General features: G+C 38.7%; 1 protein-coding gene across 4 annotated transcripts in view; it reads right to left on the minus strand.

The window, feature by feature from the left end:
- Positions 1 to 319: 319 nt before the first annotated feature.
- rgp1 (GP1 homolog, RAB6A GEF complex partner 1) overlaps positions 320 to 13,196 on the minus strand; it is a 36,909-nt gene continuing 24,032 nt past the window's right edge. For 2 of the 4 annotated variants that reach the window (XM_068032337.1, XM_068032327.1), the window contains exons 3-7: positions 7,503 to 7,652; positions 6,124 to 6,270; positions 4,509 to 4,636; positions 3,367 to 3,544; positions 320 to 2,182 (exon numbers count right to left, since the gene is read on the minus strand). In XM_068032337.1, the coding sequence (XP_067888438.1) occupies positions 1,959 to 2,182; positions 3,367 to 3,544; positions 4,509 to 4,636; positions 6,124 to 6,270; positions 7,503 to 7,652 (827 nt within the window). In that variant the 3' untranslated portion in view covers positions 320 to 1,958. The remainder of the gene's footprint in view (positions 2,183 to 3,366; positions 3,545 to 4,508; positions 4,637 to 6,123; positions 6,271 to 7,502; positions 7,653 to 13,196) is intronic. The other 2 variants (XM_068032309.1, XM_068032318.1) reach the window with 2 other exon arrangements.

Here is a 13,196-nt window from a genome sequence, read left to right on the forward strand (position 1 = left end):
AGGGACTGAATGGCCTACTCCTGTTCCTATCTTCCTATGTTCCTATAAAAAGAACTATACTGTGAGCGGGTGTCACTAACGATTGTATAGAGGGCAAATAGGATTGTATTTAAATTAGTCGTCATCTGGAATTTTGCCTGTTAATTTGCTGCAACAAAGAATGATTATTTAACAAGATTTTTGATATACAATTAATTATGCACTATTGAATGCAACAAATTTTAAATTCTTACAATTTGATGTCAAAGCATTTGGTTTGCCTAGAATGATTTTAACATACAAACCAAAAATGCTTTATTTCTTTAACTATTACATAATATCTGGAATACAGCAAATATTGCAGCTTTCACCATTTTGATTAATGCACTTTCTCCATTTTAAATACCACAAATATTTTTCTGCAGTAAATATGCCTTAGTCCTTGGATTATTTTAATGCAATAAACAGACTACTTCTCACATGGAGAGCCCAGCATTGGGCGTGGCCTCCATGCTGAGGTTTTCCAACTGAGCTCATACTTCCACATCTGAGCTGCTAAAGGGCACATGGCCAAGAGTAGGACAAAAGGGCTTTAAAAAGAGGCCAGATGCCTGAATGATTCAACTATACAGCCATGAACAAGTTAGATGAATATTGGCCTGTGACAAATTTGCAGACACAAATAGGATTGTAATTAAACAGTGAAAATAAAATTAGGCTATAAAATAAACTGCAAGATTTAAAACAGTACATTTTATAAAAAAGTGCAGTTGTTATCCTTCATCAAATATTAGGATCTGAAGGTCAACAATGCAGAAAAAATGAATGAATTGGGATTAGAAAATTACGCAGACTTCCAAAGCTACATTATATTAAATATAAAAAACGAGCACAGAACACTAAAACAGCTTTTTTTTTATAAAGTACATTATTTTCATTCATATAAATCAAGAGACATTAAAGCAAATATTTTCTGCAACATTTCACAGAATTTGACAGTTTATTCCTTCTGGAAATTATTCATGAAAGAGGATAGAGATATATAATTTGATGAACTTTTTAAAAAAGAAAAAATATAATCAAGCTCCAGTAGCCAGAGGTTTGTCAGCATAGGCGAGGGCTTTAGCTGCCATACATCCATCATTCCTCCTGGTGCCACTTGCAGATTTAACAATGGCTTATGCCAAGTATCCAAGCAATGGTAAGTAAAATGTAGCAGCATGGGGACGTTGGGATACTAGCAGGAATACACAAAAAATGGTTTGATCATTCAACAGCTGTGTTAAGATATTAAATAGCATATTAACAAAAATTTATTGATGTTACAATACAATAATAGTGTACTTTTAATACAAAATAATAGAATTCTGAAGAACAGCAAACTACCTGTAAATGTTAAGCATGTGTTGAAAGTTATACACGTGAACTAAAATGAGTACAGATGTAAAGTCGCAGTACTCCCTATTTGTGAGCTTCTGACTAGCTATATTAAAATCCACAACAAAACAAAGTGCATTTTAATGATTTAACTTTTTACTAGTACTTACCATTATAGCTCAAAAGCCATAAACAACTTGGTATGTACAAAATACTTCTATTCAAGTCAGAATCTTCAAAATCAGCCAAATTTCAATTTAAGGAATTTATGAAATTGACAGTTTTAAAAATATATGGAAGAAAATGTGGAAGTTGCATTTTTTCTTCTCTTGCAATGTAGTTAATAGAAGAAACTGTAGTCACCATAAATCCTGCTCTTCATATTTTCAGAAAATAATGCTGCTCATTTGTGATATATTCCAGTAACTCCTGATTAGCAGAACAAGAACTGATGTAGTTGGAACATCCATGGTAATATTCTTCCTTGCCCTTCCTTTTGTTGCTGTTGCACCATTGCTGATTATTAAAATCCAAACATTTTAAATCCAGTGGTTGAAAATTTTTTCTAAGTACCACTCCTTAACACGAGAAAATAATGAAGTTCAAATACTGATGGAGTTAGAAGATGTGAACTGTGACACATAAGATGCAAGTACAGGATTGGTTGGAAGCACCTTCATGGGCAGATCCCAGCTGAATGTGTCCACATCTATTTTCCCTGCCCCAGTCCAAGTAATTATCTCCGATTGGTTCTCAAGCACAGTAGGTGGTTCCACTGGTTCACGAGATGTGACGAACTCAAAATGTAAGCGCCATTTTAAGGACACTGAAATTGAAACTTATGCATTAATCACTTTAAAGTATATTATCAACCTATTGTTTAAAATCATACAAAATTTAAGGATTTTTAAAATGTTGAAATTTTAAGATTACTTGGTGTTGAATATAGGTTTAAACAACTGTATTTCTTGCACTGAAGTTACTTCAGGCCCCTCCATAACCCCTTCTTTATTTCTCCTTTTCCTGAAGATAGCACTCCTGAACAACAAAGTGCCACAATAACTCACCACGTATATTTTAAATGTGGCAAAATGCCCAACATGTTTTAAAAGAGGGAGGAAGGAAGGAAAACCAAAGAAAAACTCAGACATCAAGTAAGGATTGGGAGAAGGCAACAGGTCAACAAGTCAAAAATCTAGCGTTTGAAGAAACATTTGAAGGAAGGTGCAGTGGTTTGGAAGGGGGATGTGAATTTCAAAAGAGCAAGGGCACGATGCTTAAGACTCTGCCACTAGGAAAACACCCAAAACTACAGATTTAGAAGAGAACAGGGTGCAAAACTGTGAAAGGGAGCCAATGAAAGTCAGTGGAGTCAGGGGTAATAGCTGAACAAGGCTTAGCATGGAACATCGAATTTCCACTTGGGTAAATGATCTGGCCCTGCCTACTCCCAGGAATCATATCAGAATGAGTCAACATCTTCAGCAAAGGAAGGAATAAAATAAGGGAGTGGAACATGTATTTGAAATCTTATACAATACTTAAGTTGGATGATCCAGGATAGAGCTTCATTTCATTTGTTAAAAATTTTGAATACACTTTTAGCAGTGGTGCTTTATAATATGCTACAGAAATTCTAATGCCAATCATTGCAACTGGCACATCATGGTTAGTAGGTGACTAACGATTACATTGCATTGGGTTAATGTTATTCAGTTACACTGTTGTAATAATCCCTAGCAATCTGCATTTGAAGGGACCTGGAACCAAAATTAATTGGATCATCTAATCACTGTTTGAAGGGCTGAAGGCAGGCGGTGTGAGCAAGAGCTGCTGTGGTTAAGGCTAACTTGCAATGATGCTGACAAACATGGCTATCTGATTTATTTTTCAGCATAGGAAAGTGGTTGCTATCAGATTTTCCCAAATACACAAGACAGGTTGTCACTGACATTATCAGCCTGCATGCAGCATATAACCACATAAATAAAACAAATGATGCACACTTACCGACAGTGGTGATGAAGCTGGGTGTGGCGCTTAGTGGAATAGGTAAACTGAAGTGAGTCTTAGCAGTGTGCAAACATGACTCCTGGTGCCGAGCATGCGTACTAAGGGAAACAGGTTGCCCTGGCTTTCTCTGGTACTCTTCCTGTACATGCTCCTCAGTTTGTAAAGACACTGAGAACTGCAAATAAGGACAGCCTGTGACTTAAATCAGTGGTTACAAATAAGCATAAATAATTATTTCAATTTTAATTCCCATAGTTAATGATGGTATTCCATATTAAAAACTCATTTAAAAAAAAAAGGTTCATCAAGCCATGGCTATGGAATGCTTTAAGCCTAGCGTCAGTTTTGCATTTGTGGAAATTAAAACCTGCAGTCACATCTATTATTTAACTGGAAACAATTACTACTTAACGTTGAATGCTAGAAGAAGGGATTAGTAAGGACAAAAATAGCATCATCCTGTATGTCATAAAAGAAAATACTGAAAGACATGTTTGTGCATAAATTGCTCTCCTGAATCCATCTGACTGTTCAGCTTTGCCTGGCATTTCCATGCAAAGTATTCTAAAATGCTGTGGAGGCTGATAATGCATTTGGATTAATTTCCATCCACATTCATGAGAAGCAACAGCTTCATGCTCTGAACCAGCAGTAACTCTCCAACTAAAGAACTGTATAACCTTATCCTGAAGGTACAGATCCTATATGAGGCACTGTATCAGGGGTATTGACAGTCCACAAGTACCTTGCTCAAGTGGCTAAACACTTGCCGACTAGGTTCAGTCATGGAAGGCATCACAGCAGATCTCAAACCCACCTTCAGCTAACCTCCATGGACACATTTCACACACGACTAATTATTTTCTACTTCTTTCTACCTCCTTTATCCCAGGGATGCTTATGCCAATTGTAATGCCCCACTCTTGCACTAGCTGCAGTAAGATAATTTAGTACAGACCAGGAATCTAAAACTTTTTCCTAGTTGGCCAGTAAATAATGGAGATAAATATATTTGTATAAGCTGTTGTAGCCTCACACTAGGCAACAAGCCAATAATCAAAGTACTTTTAGAACAATGGACCACATATCTGCAGTGGACAGATAAATCACCAAGATTAGCAAGGACAAAATATGCTGACCTGCAAACACGGAATATCTCCTTCAGAGAAATCAAATGTGCCCACTACATCTTCTCCAATTTTATAGATGGTTTTGAAGATACAAAACTTTCCAACCTTCCCCCGAATATTAGTAATGTTATACAAATCTGCATGGAATATACAGAACAATATTGGTTATAATTTTTTAAGCCAAAGCACAATATTACTGCTGTAATATGCATTTGGATTCTGAAATCTTGTTCATTTATCATTGCTTCCTGCTTGTTTGGTCAATGCAAAGACTCATTACTTCCTCCTCCGCCTTCAAGTTCTTTGGAATGTAATACACATTTATAATATTTAAAAAAAAATTGTTTGCCCCACCAATCCCACAGTCCAGTGGTAAACAGACCAACTTCAGCTCCCCAATGGTATCCCTAATTGAGATCAGGTAACTCACCCTAAAGCAGGAAGTGAACCTGGGAGGAATTTTTTAAAAATTCATTCATGGGATTTGGGCATCACTGGCAAGGCCAGCATTTATTGCCCATCCTTAATTGGACTTGAGAAAGTGGTGGTGAGCCTCTTTCTTGAATACAACTGAGTGGTTTGCTAGACCATTTCAGAGGGCAATTAAGAACCAACTGCATTGCTGTGGGTCTGGAATCACTTGTAGACCGGACCAGGTAAGGATGGCAGATTTCCTTCCCTAAAAGGAGCATTAACTGGGTCTTGCAACAGTCCAGTAGTTTTATGGTTACCATGAGTGATTTCAGCTCTTTATTCCAAATTTTTTATTTAATTAATTGGATTTATATTCCCCAGCTGCTGTGCTGGAATTTGAATTCATGCCTCTGGATCATTAGTCCAGACCCCTGGATTACTCGTCCAATAACATAGCCACTATGCTACCATCCCCCATATTATGGTAAACCAACACTGAACGACTGTCCTATAATTTCCATGAATTAACACAAACAGTAAACATGTTAATAGAAGTTTCATCACTAATACTAATGGAGGAATAATGTTCTTTACAATAAACAAAGAATGTGTTTTTTATGAAAATAAATCTAGTTTGTTTCTCCATCAGTCTTGGTAATTATTTTTGAATGCTTTAAGGTGCAGTTGCTGACAAGATCAGAGATACTGGCAATGCAAGAAAACTAAAATGGCTATGGTTAGATTTCTAAAGCACTTTGGGCTAGTAACTGTGTCTACTGGCATCACATCAGTTCCTTCACTGAGCCAGGCTCAAAACTCCAAGCAAATCACCTTGATCTTGTCAACTGTATTGTTGAAGCCACAAGAAAAACAGAAAAGATAAAGAATGCTCAAAATAGAATCAGCTGAAATTGGAATCATTTTTAACAAACCTTAACTAAAAAAAAGTTTAGCAAAGCAAAATCACCTCATTAAGTTACTTCCTAAACTTCAAAAGAAGCACTTGCTATGGTCCCCAATAACTACTTGAGGGGTAATCAGCACAAAAACAGGACATATTTTTGGCCATTACAGCCACCATTTTCTTCCTTATCTTGGTGAAACCACGCTTTGTATAAATCCAGAAATATCATTAATAGGTTGGAGCAGCTCTACATTTGTTGGCTAGGAGAGTCTCTATCTAATGCTTGTTTCATTATTAAATACTCACGAAGACTACGGCGAGATGTGCTAGTCATCAGCATTTCTGTTGCCAGGTCTACTAATCTAGTGTCTTTTTTAATGTTCTCATCTTCATCCAAAAATGGGTTTGTAGGTGCAACAGCTTCATCTGGAGGAAACTGGTAATCTTCGAGCCCTGATGTGAAAAAGAAATTGAAATGTTCATTAAAAACCATAGTGTATTGATGAATGAAATCTAGTTATTTACACAGACACACACAAAGGCAAATTTTCAAATACTTCCATGCAGAAAATGGGCAATATCAGAATGGCCACCCGATTTGCATAATTTCTGAAGTTCAATAGGAATTAAAAATTGGGCAATATCCAAAATGGGCGGCCAACCTGCTCATACCTGATTTTTGCCTGCAGCAAAAATTCACCCATCCTGAGCCTTTATCACTTAATTAACTACTTCTAGAAATACAGCTGGTGCTAGATTGGGAGTCAAGTTCTACAATTCTTCAATTTTTAAAACTTCTGGATTCTCATGGTTGGACTTGAGTTTACCAAATCTGTTTAGTCTTCAATAAAAGCAAAATACTACGGATGCTGGAAATCTGAAATAAAAACAAAGTGCTGGAAATACACTCTCTCTGGACTAATGCTTTGTCTTTTAATACAAATATGAGCACTCCTTTGCCTTTGTTCCATGACATCTTTGTTATTTAATCTCTCCTGCCCTATCACACACCTTCCCTTTTGTTCTTCTTCCCCCCCACCCCACCCCCCAACTTTACACTTGCTCAAAGCCTATTACATTTCTAACCTTTGCCAGTTCTGATGAAAGGTCACAGACCTGAAATGTTAACTCTGCTTTTCTCTTCACAGATGCTGCCAGACCGGAGTATTTCCAGCACTTTGTTTTTATTTCTGATTAGTCTTCACCCTGGTTTCCACTTGAAGGAAAATGTTACCATTGTTATAAATGTAATTTAACTTTAAACTCTACAAATAGGCTGATATGTAAGCTCATAACATATCATGCTTGTATAAGTTCCTTATCAAAATGTTCTTCATCCATAATTGTGTCTGGATTGTGAACATACATCTGTACAGTAATTTTTCTCAGATCTGATTAGTTCAGCAAGAAGAAACACCATGACTAAAAAGATTGGGGAGAAATCTTCAGTTGTTGGAGGCCTATCCCTATAGAACCTGGATTAGGTCCACCATCCTATGATGCCATCAAGGAGAAACTGCACAAATTTGAAAGGAAAAAAATTAAAATCTCTCATCCCAAAAAGAGCATTTAAACTTTTAATACACAATGTAAATGAAATTTCACAGACTATGGAATTAGATACACATCATCTTACAAGTTACAAGCAGTGCCAAACAGGCGCGTTACCTTCACCTCAGACTTACCATAGACCACAAAAACCCGAAAAGGAACCCGTAGAAGTTTGATTGGAGAATTGACCCTCTGACAGCCAACTGTCAATTTATAAACATACTTCACTGACTGGCCACGGAAGGAAGGTGGACCATCAAGAGGCACAGGTTCACAGTAAGAATCTGAAAATTCCCAGCAAAACTAAAATCATTCATCATTTCAGAAAATTCACAGCAAAGAATGATAAATAATGATAGCTAGTATAAACTATTGCCTTATTTCAAAAGTGTTTCTGCAATATAAATAAGTCGCAAGCAAAAGCAGGGGTGGCTCTATACCATATCATGTGGAATCTTTCTAATTGTCACTGCAGAAGTTGGTATTTGAGACACTCACTTTTGCCCAAATTTTGCAGTTAGCAGCGATTCCCATTCATTCGGCTTTCACTTGCCCACAAAATTTCTGTGGGCTTTTACACTGATTTGCAGTTTCCAGACAGTCAAAGCAGCATGGAGCCCTCTACAGGAGATTTAGGACCTATGAACAGGGCAAGCAATGGAGTGCATCCCCAACCAAATAGATTGAAGAATCTAAACCATAAAGTGTAAATTAGAATATTTAATTCAATGTAAAAATCATATACAGAAACCAAACCATAGGGAAAGAAAAATAGGATTAAAATGAAGATAAAAGAGACAGAAAGAAAATTTTTTAAAAGTTTTGAAAAATCTCCAATAATTAATATCTGAAGAATGAGACTGCACACCTGTAAGAGTAAATGTTCAGTGTCCAAGAGGTTGTTTGACAGTAACTAAGACTCATCATGGCATTAAAAATACACTTTAAAAAGCCCCATCTTTTTGGCATGTTTAAAGATAATTAATAGGGGGAGGGCCAGCTTAAATGGAGGGAGAACGGATCCGGCCCTAGTAAATTGGAATCAAAGACTGGAAGGCAAAACTGTAACTGAACAGTAGGAGATAGCTTGGGTGCAGCTAAGGAACATTCCCACGAGGGGGAAAGGTAAGGCAAACAGATCCAGAGCTTCCTGCATGACAAAAGAGATACAGAGTAAGCTGAAGCAGAAAAAGAGTGCATATGAGATGTCAGGTGGATAATAGAATGGAGAAACAGGTTGAATATAGAAGGTTCAGAAGGGAAGTGAAAAAACAAATAAGAGAAGAAAAGAAAGTATGAGAAGAGATTCATGGCTAACATAAAAGGGAATCAGAAGTCTTCTGTATGGACAAAAATAGTAAAAGGGTGGTAAAAGTAGAGGTGGGGCCGATTCGGCACCTAAAAGGGGATTTATGCATGGAGGCAGAGGACATGGTTGAGATACTAAATGAGTACTTTGCATCTGTCTTTACCAAAGAAGAATATGCTGTCAAAATCATGAAAGAGCAGGTAGCTGAGATACTGGATGGGCTAAAAATTGATAAAGAAGAGGTATTAGATAGGCTAGCTGTACTTAAAATTGATGTCACCAGGACCGGATGAGATGCATCCAAAGAAACTGACAGAAATAAGGGTGGAAATTGTGCAGGCACTGGCCTAATCTTCCAATCCTCCGTGGATACAGGAGTGGTGAGAGAGGACTGGAGAATTGCAGATGTTACACCCTTGGTTGTAAGGACAAGCCCAGCCACTACAGGCCAGTAAGTTTAACCTCAGTGGTGGGAAAGCTTTTAGAATCAATAATTCAGGACAAAATTAGTAACCACTTGGACAATCAGGATTAATTAGGGAAAGCCAGCACAGATTTGTTAAGGGGCAATCGTGTTTAACTAAAATAAAAGCAAAATGCAGCGGATGCTGGAAATCTGAAATAAAAACAAAGTGCTGGAAATACTCAGTAGTATTAACTTTAACGTTTCAGGACAATAACCTTTCATAATTTCATCGACCTGAAACCTTAACTTTGCTCCTCTCTCTACAGATGCTGCCAGAGCTGCTGAGTATTTCCAGCGCTTTCTATTTTTATTTTGTGTTTAACTAACTTGCTAGAGTTTTTTGATGAGGTAACAGAGAAAGTTGATGTGGTGTACTTGGACTTCCAAAAGGCATTTGATAAAGTGCCACATAACAGGCTTGTTCACAAATCTGAAGCTCATGGACTAAACAGGACAGAAGCAGCATGGATATGAAATTAGCTAAGTGAAAGGAAACAGAGCAGTTGTGAACAGTTGTTTTTCAGACAGGAGGATGGTATATAGTGAGGCTTCCAGGGTCTGTGTTGGGACCGTGCTTTTCTTGATCTATATTAATGAACTAGATTTGGGTGTACATGGCACAATTTCAAAATTTGCAATTGACACAAAACTTGGACATATTAACTGTGAGGTGGATAGTGATAGGCTTCAAGAGGACATAGACAGGTTGGTTGAATGGGCAGACAGTGGCAGATTAAATTTAATACAGAAAAGCATGAAGTGATTCATTTTGGTAGAAAGAACAATGAGAGGCAATATAAATTAAAGGGTACAATTTTAAAGGGGTGCAGGAGCAGAGCGACCTGGGGTTATATGTGCACAAACCATTGAAGGTTGCAGGGCCGGTCGAGAAAGTGGTTAATAAAGCAGATGGGATCCTGGGCTTTATAAATATGACCATACGAATTAGGATAAGTAGGCCATTTGGCCCCTCGGGCCTGTTCTGCCATTCGATAAGATCATGGCTGATCTGTTTCTGACTCTAATTCCACGCTCCCATCTACCCCCGATAATCTTTGATTCCCTTGCCTAACAATAGTCTAGCTACCTCCACCTTAAAAATATTCAATGACCCTGCCTCCACCACCTTCTGAGGCAGAGAATTCCAAAGTCGCACAACTCTGAGAAAAAATTTTGCCTCATGTGTTCTAAAAGAGTGACCCCTAATTTTAAAATAGTGCCCCCTAGTTCTGCACTCACCCACAAGAGGAAACATCCTTTCCAAATCCACCTTGTCAAGACCGTTCAGGATCTTATATACTTCAATCAAGTCTCCCCTCACTCTTCTAAACCCCAGTGAAAACAAGCCCAGTCTGTCCAACCTTTCCTCAGAAGACAACCTGCTCATTCCAGGTATCAATCTAGTAAAGCTCCTCTGAACCACCTCCAACACATTTACATCCTTCCTTAAAGGAGACCAAAACTGCACACAGGATTCGAGATGTGGTCTCACCAATGCCCTATATAACTGAAGCATAACATCCTTATTTTTATTTTCAATTCCTCTCATAATAAAAGGATAGCATTCCATTAGCCTTCTATATTACTTGCTGTACCTGCATACTAACGTTTTGTGACTCATGCACTAGAACACCTAGATCCATATGCACCTCGGAATTCTGCAGTCGCTCTCTATTTAAGTAATACTCTGCTTTTTTATTCTTCCTGCCAAAGTGAACGTCACATTTTCCCACATTGTACTCCATCTGCCAGATTTTTGTCCACTCACTCAACCTACCTATATCAGCCTGCAACCTCCTTATGTCATCTTCACAACATACTTTCCTACCTAGCTTTGTCATCTGCAAATTTAGCTACCATGCCATCGCTCCCCTCATCTAAGATTTGATAGAAACAAGAAATGCTGGAACCACTCAGCAGGTCTGGCAGCATCTGTGGAAAGAGAAGCAGAGTTAACGTTTCGGGTCAGTGACCCTTCATCGGACCTGACAAATATTAGAAAAGTCACAGGTTATAAGCAAGTGAGGTGGGGGTGGGGCAAGAGATAACAAAGGAGGTCTAGATTGGACCAGGCCACATAGCTGACCAAAAGGTCACGGAGCAAAGGCAAACAATATGTTAATGGTGTGTTGAAAGACAAAGCATTAGTACAGATTAGCTGTTAATACACTGAATATTGAACAGCAGGTGCAAACCTGAAAAAAAAACAGTGGGTAAGCAAACTGAACAAACTAAGATGAAATGAAAAAAATGCCAAAAAAAAAAAATTGTAAAAAAGAATGCAAAAAAAAAAGGAAGAAAAAAATAACTAAAAATGAAAGTAAAATGGGGGGCTGTCATGCTCTGAAATGATTGAACTCAATGTTCAGTCCGGCAGGCCGTAGTGTGCCTAATCGGTAGATGAGATGCTGTTCCTCGAGCTTGCGTTGATGTTCACTAGAACACTGCAGCAATCCCAGGACAGAGATGTGAGCATGAGAGCAGGGGGAAGTGTTGAAATGGCAAGCAACCGGAAGCTCAGGTTCCTGCTTGCGGACTGAGCAGACTAAGATTTGATAGAGGTGTTCAAAACCAGGGGGCTCTGGACAGAGTACATGGGGAGAAACTGTTCCCATTGACTAAAGGATCCCGAACCAGAGGACACTGATTTAACTTGCTTGGCAAAAAAAGCAACAGTGACATGAGGAAAACCTTTTTACCCAGTGAGTGGTTCAGATCTGGAATGTACTGTCTGAGTATGTGGCGGAGGCAGATTTAATTGAAGCCTTCAAAAAAGAACCGGATAATTATCTGAAGAAAAAGAATTTGCAGGGCTACAGGGAAAAAGCAGGGGAGTGGGACTAGGTGAATTGCTCTGGCAGAGAGCTGGCATAGACACAACTGGCCAAATGGCCACCTTTTGTCCTGTAACCATTCTATAATTCTATCTAGTGGGTAAGTAGCATAACTTCATGCCCGTCACATGTTGCAACGCTGAGTCTCTCAGCGAGGTACTTGTGGGACGAAGCTTCTGGGGGAGCAGGGCAAATCAGACAGCAAATTCCTGATTTCTATGTTTAACTGCGCTTGTGTGGATGCTGGAAGTTGCTACCCAATTTAGTTTATTTTATTTAGAGATACAGCACTGAAACAGGCCCTTCGGCCCACCGAGTCTGTGCCGACCAACAACCACCCATTTATACTAACCCTGCAGTAATCCCATATTCCCTACCACCTACCTACACTAGGGGCAATTTACAATGGCCAATTTACCTATCAACCTGCAAGTCTTTGGCTGTGGGAGAAAACCCACACGGTCACAGGGAGAACTTGCAAACTCCGCACAAGCAGTACCCAGAATTAAACCCGGGTCCCTGGAGCTGTGAGGCTGCGGTGCTAACCACTGCACCACTGTGCCGCCCACTGTGCTGATAGCCTCACCATTATTCTTACTGTAAAATCCAGGCCTTTATTTTTGTATAATTAAGATTTTTATTTATAGACTGATATTATAATTTTTGAATTGTTTTCTATTTTTCACTTGATAGTATGATGTAATGGAGTCCACAGTGCGCAGCTTGCTCTCTGAACAGTACTGCTTGGTGCACTGACCTTGGATTCAAAGCTTGTATTTTTTCTGACAGTCCTTTACTGGAAAATGAAACCAAAGGCTTCAGCGTTCTGGGGAAATCAGAACTGGTTGGAATCAGGTAAAACAGTCGTATAATCTGAGGTGTGACCAGTGCCAGGTAAGCCCCACCTCCTCCCCCCAACCTACCAAGACTGAGGCATACATTATTTCACCACATGAACATTAAAACTTAAAATTGCAAGCCCCTGACTGGAAGGAAATTTGTATAGTACCAGCCAGTGTTGAAACAAAGGAACTAATCTCCGCCCCAATACACAGAAGAGACCTGGTCAAACCAATCGGTCACGTGACCAACTAGGGGAGTTTTAAACTGAAAAAAGAGAATTTGAACTCAGAACTCCGTGTGTTCCTGGAACTGAAGCAAAAATTCCCTTCTCTCCTGTCTGCCTGCTCCCATCTCTTCCCATAGAACTGAATCTTGT

This window comes from Heterodontus francisci, chromosome 1, assembly GCF_036365525.1.
Source record: "Heterodontus francisci isolate sHetFra1 chromosome 1, sHetFra1.hap1, whole genome shotgun sequence".
NCBI classification, from domain to species: Eukaryota; Metazoa; Chordata; class Chondrichthyes; order Heterodontiformes; family Heterodontidae; genus Heterodontus; species Heterodontus francisci.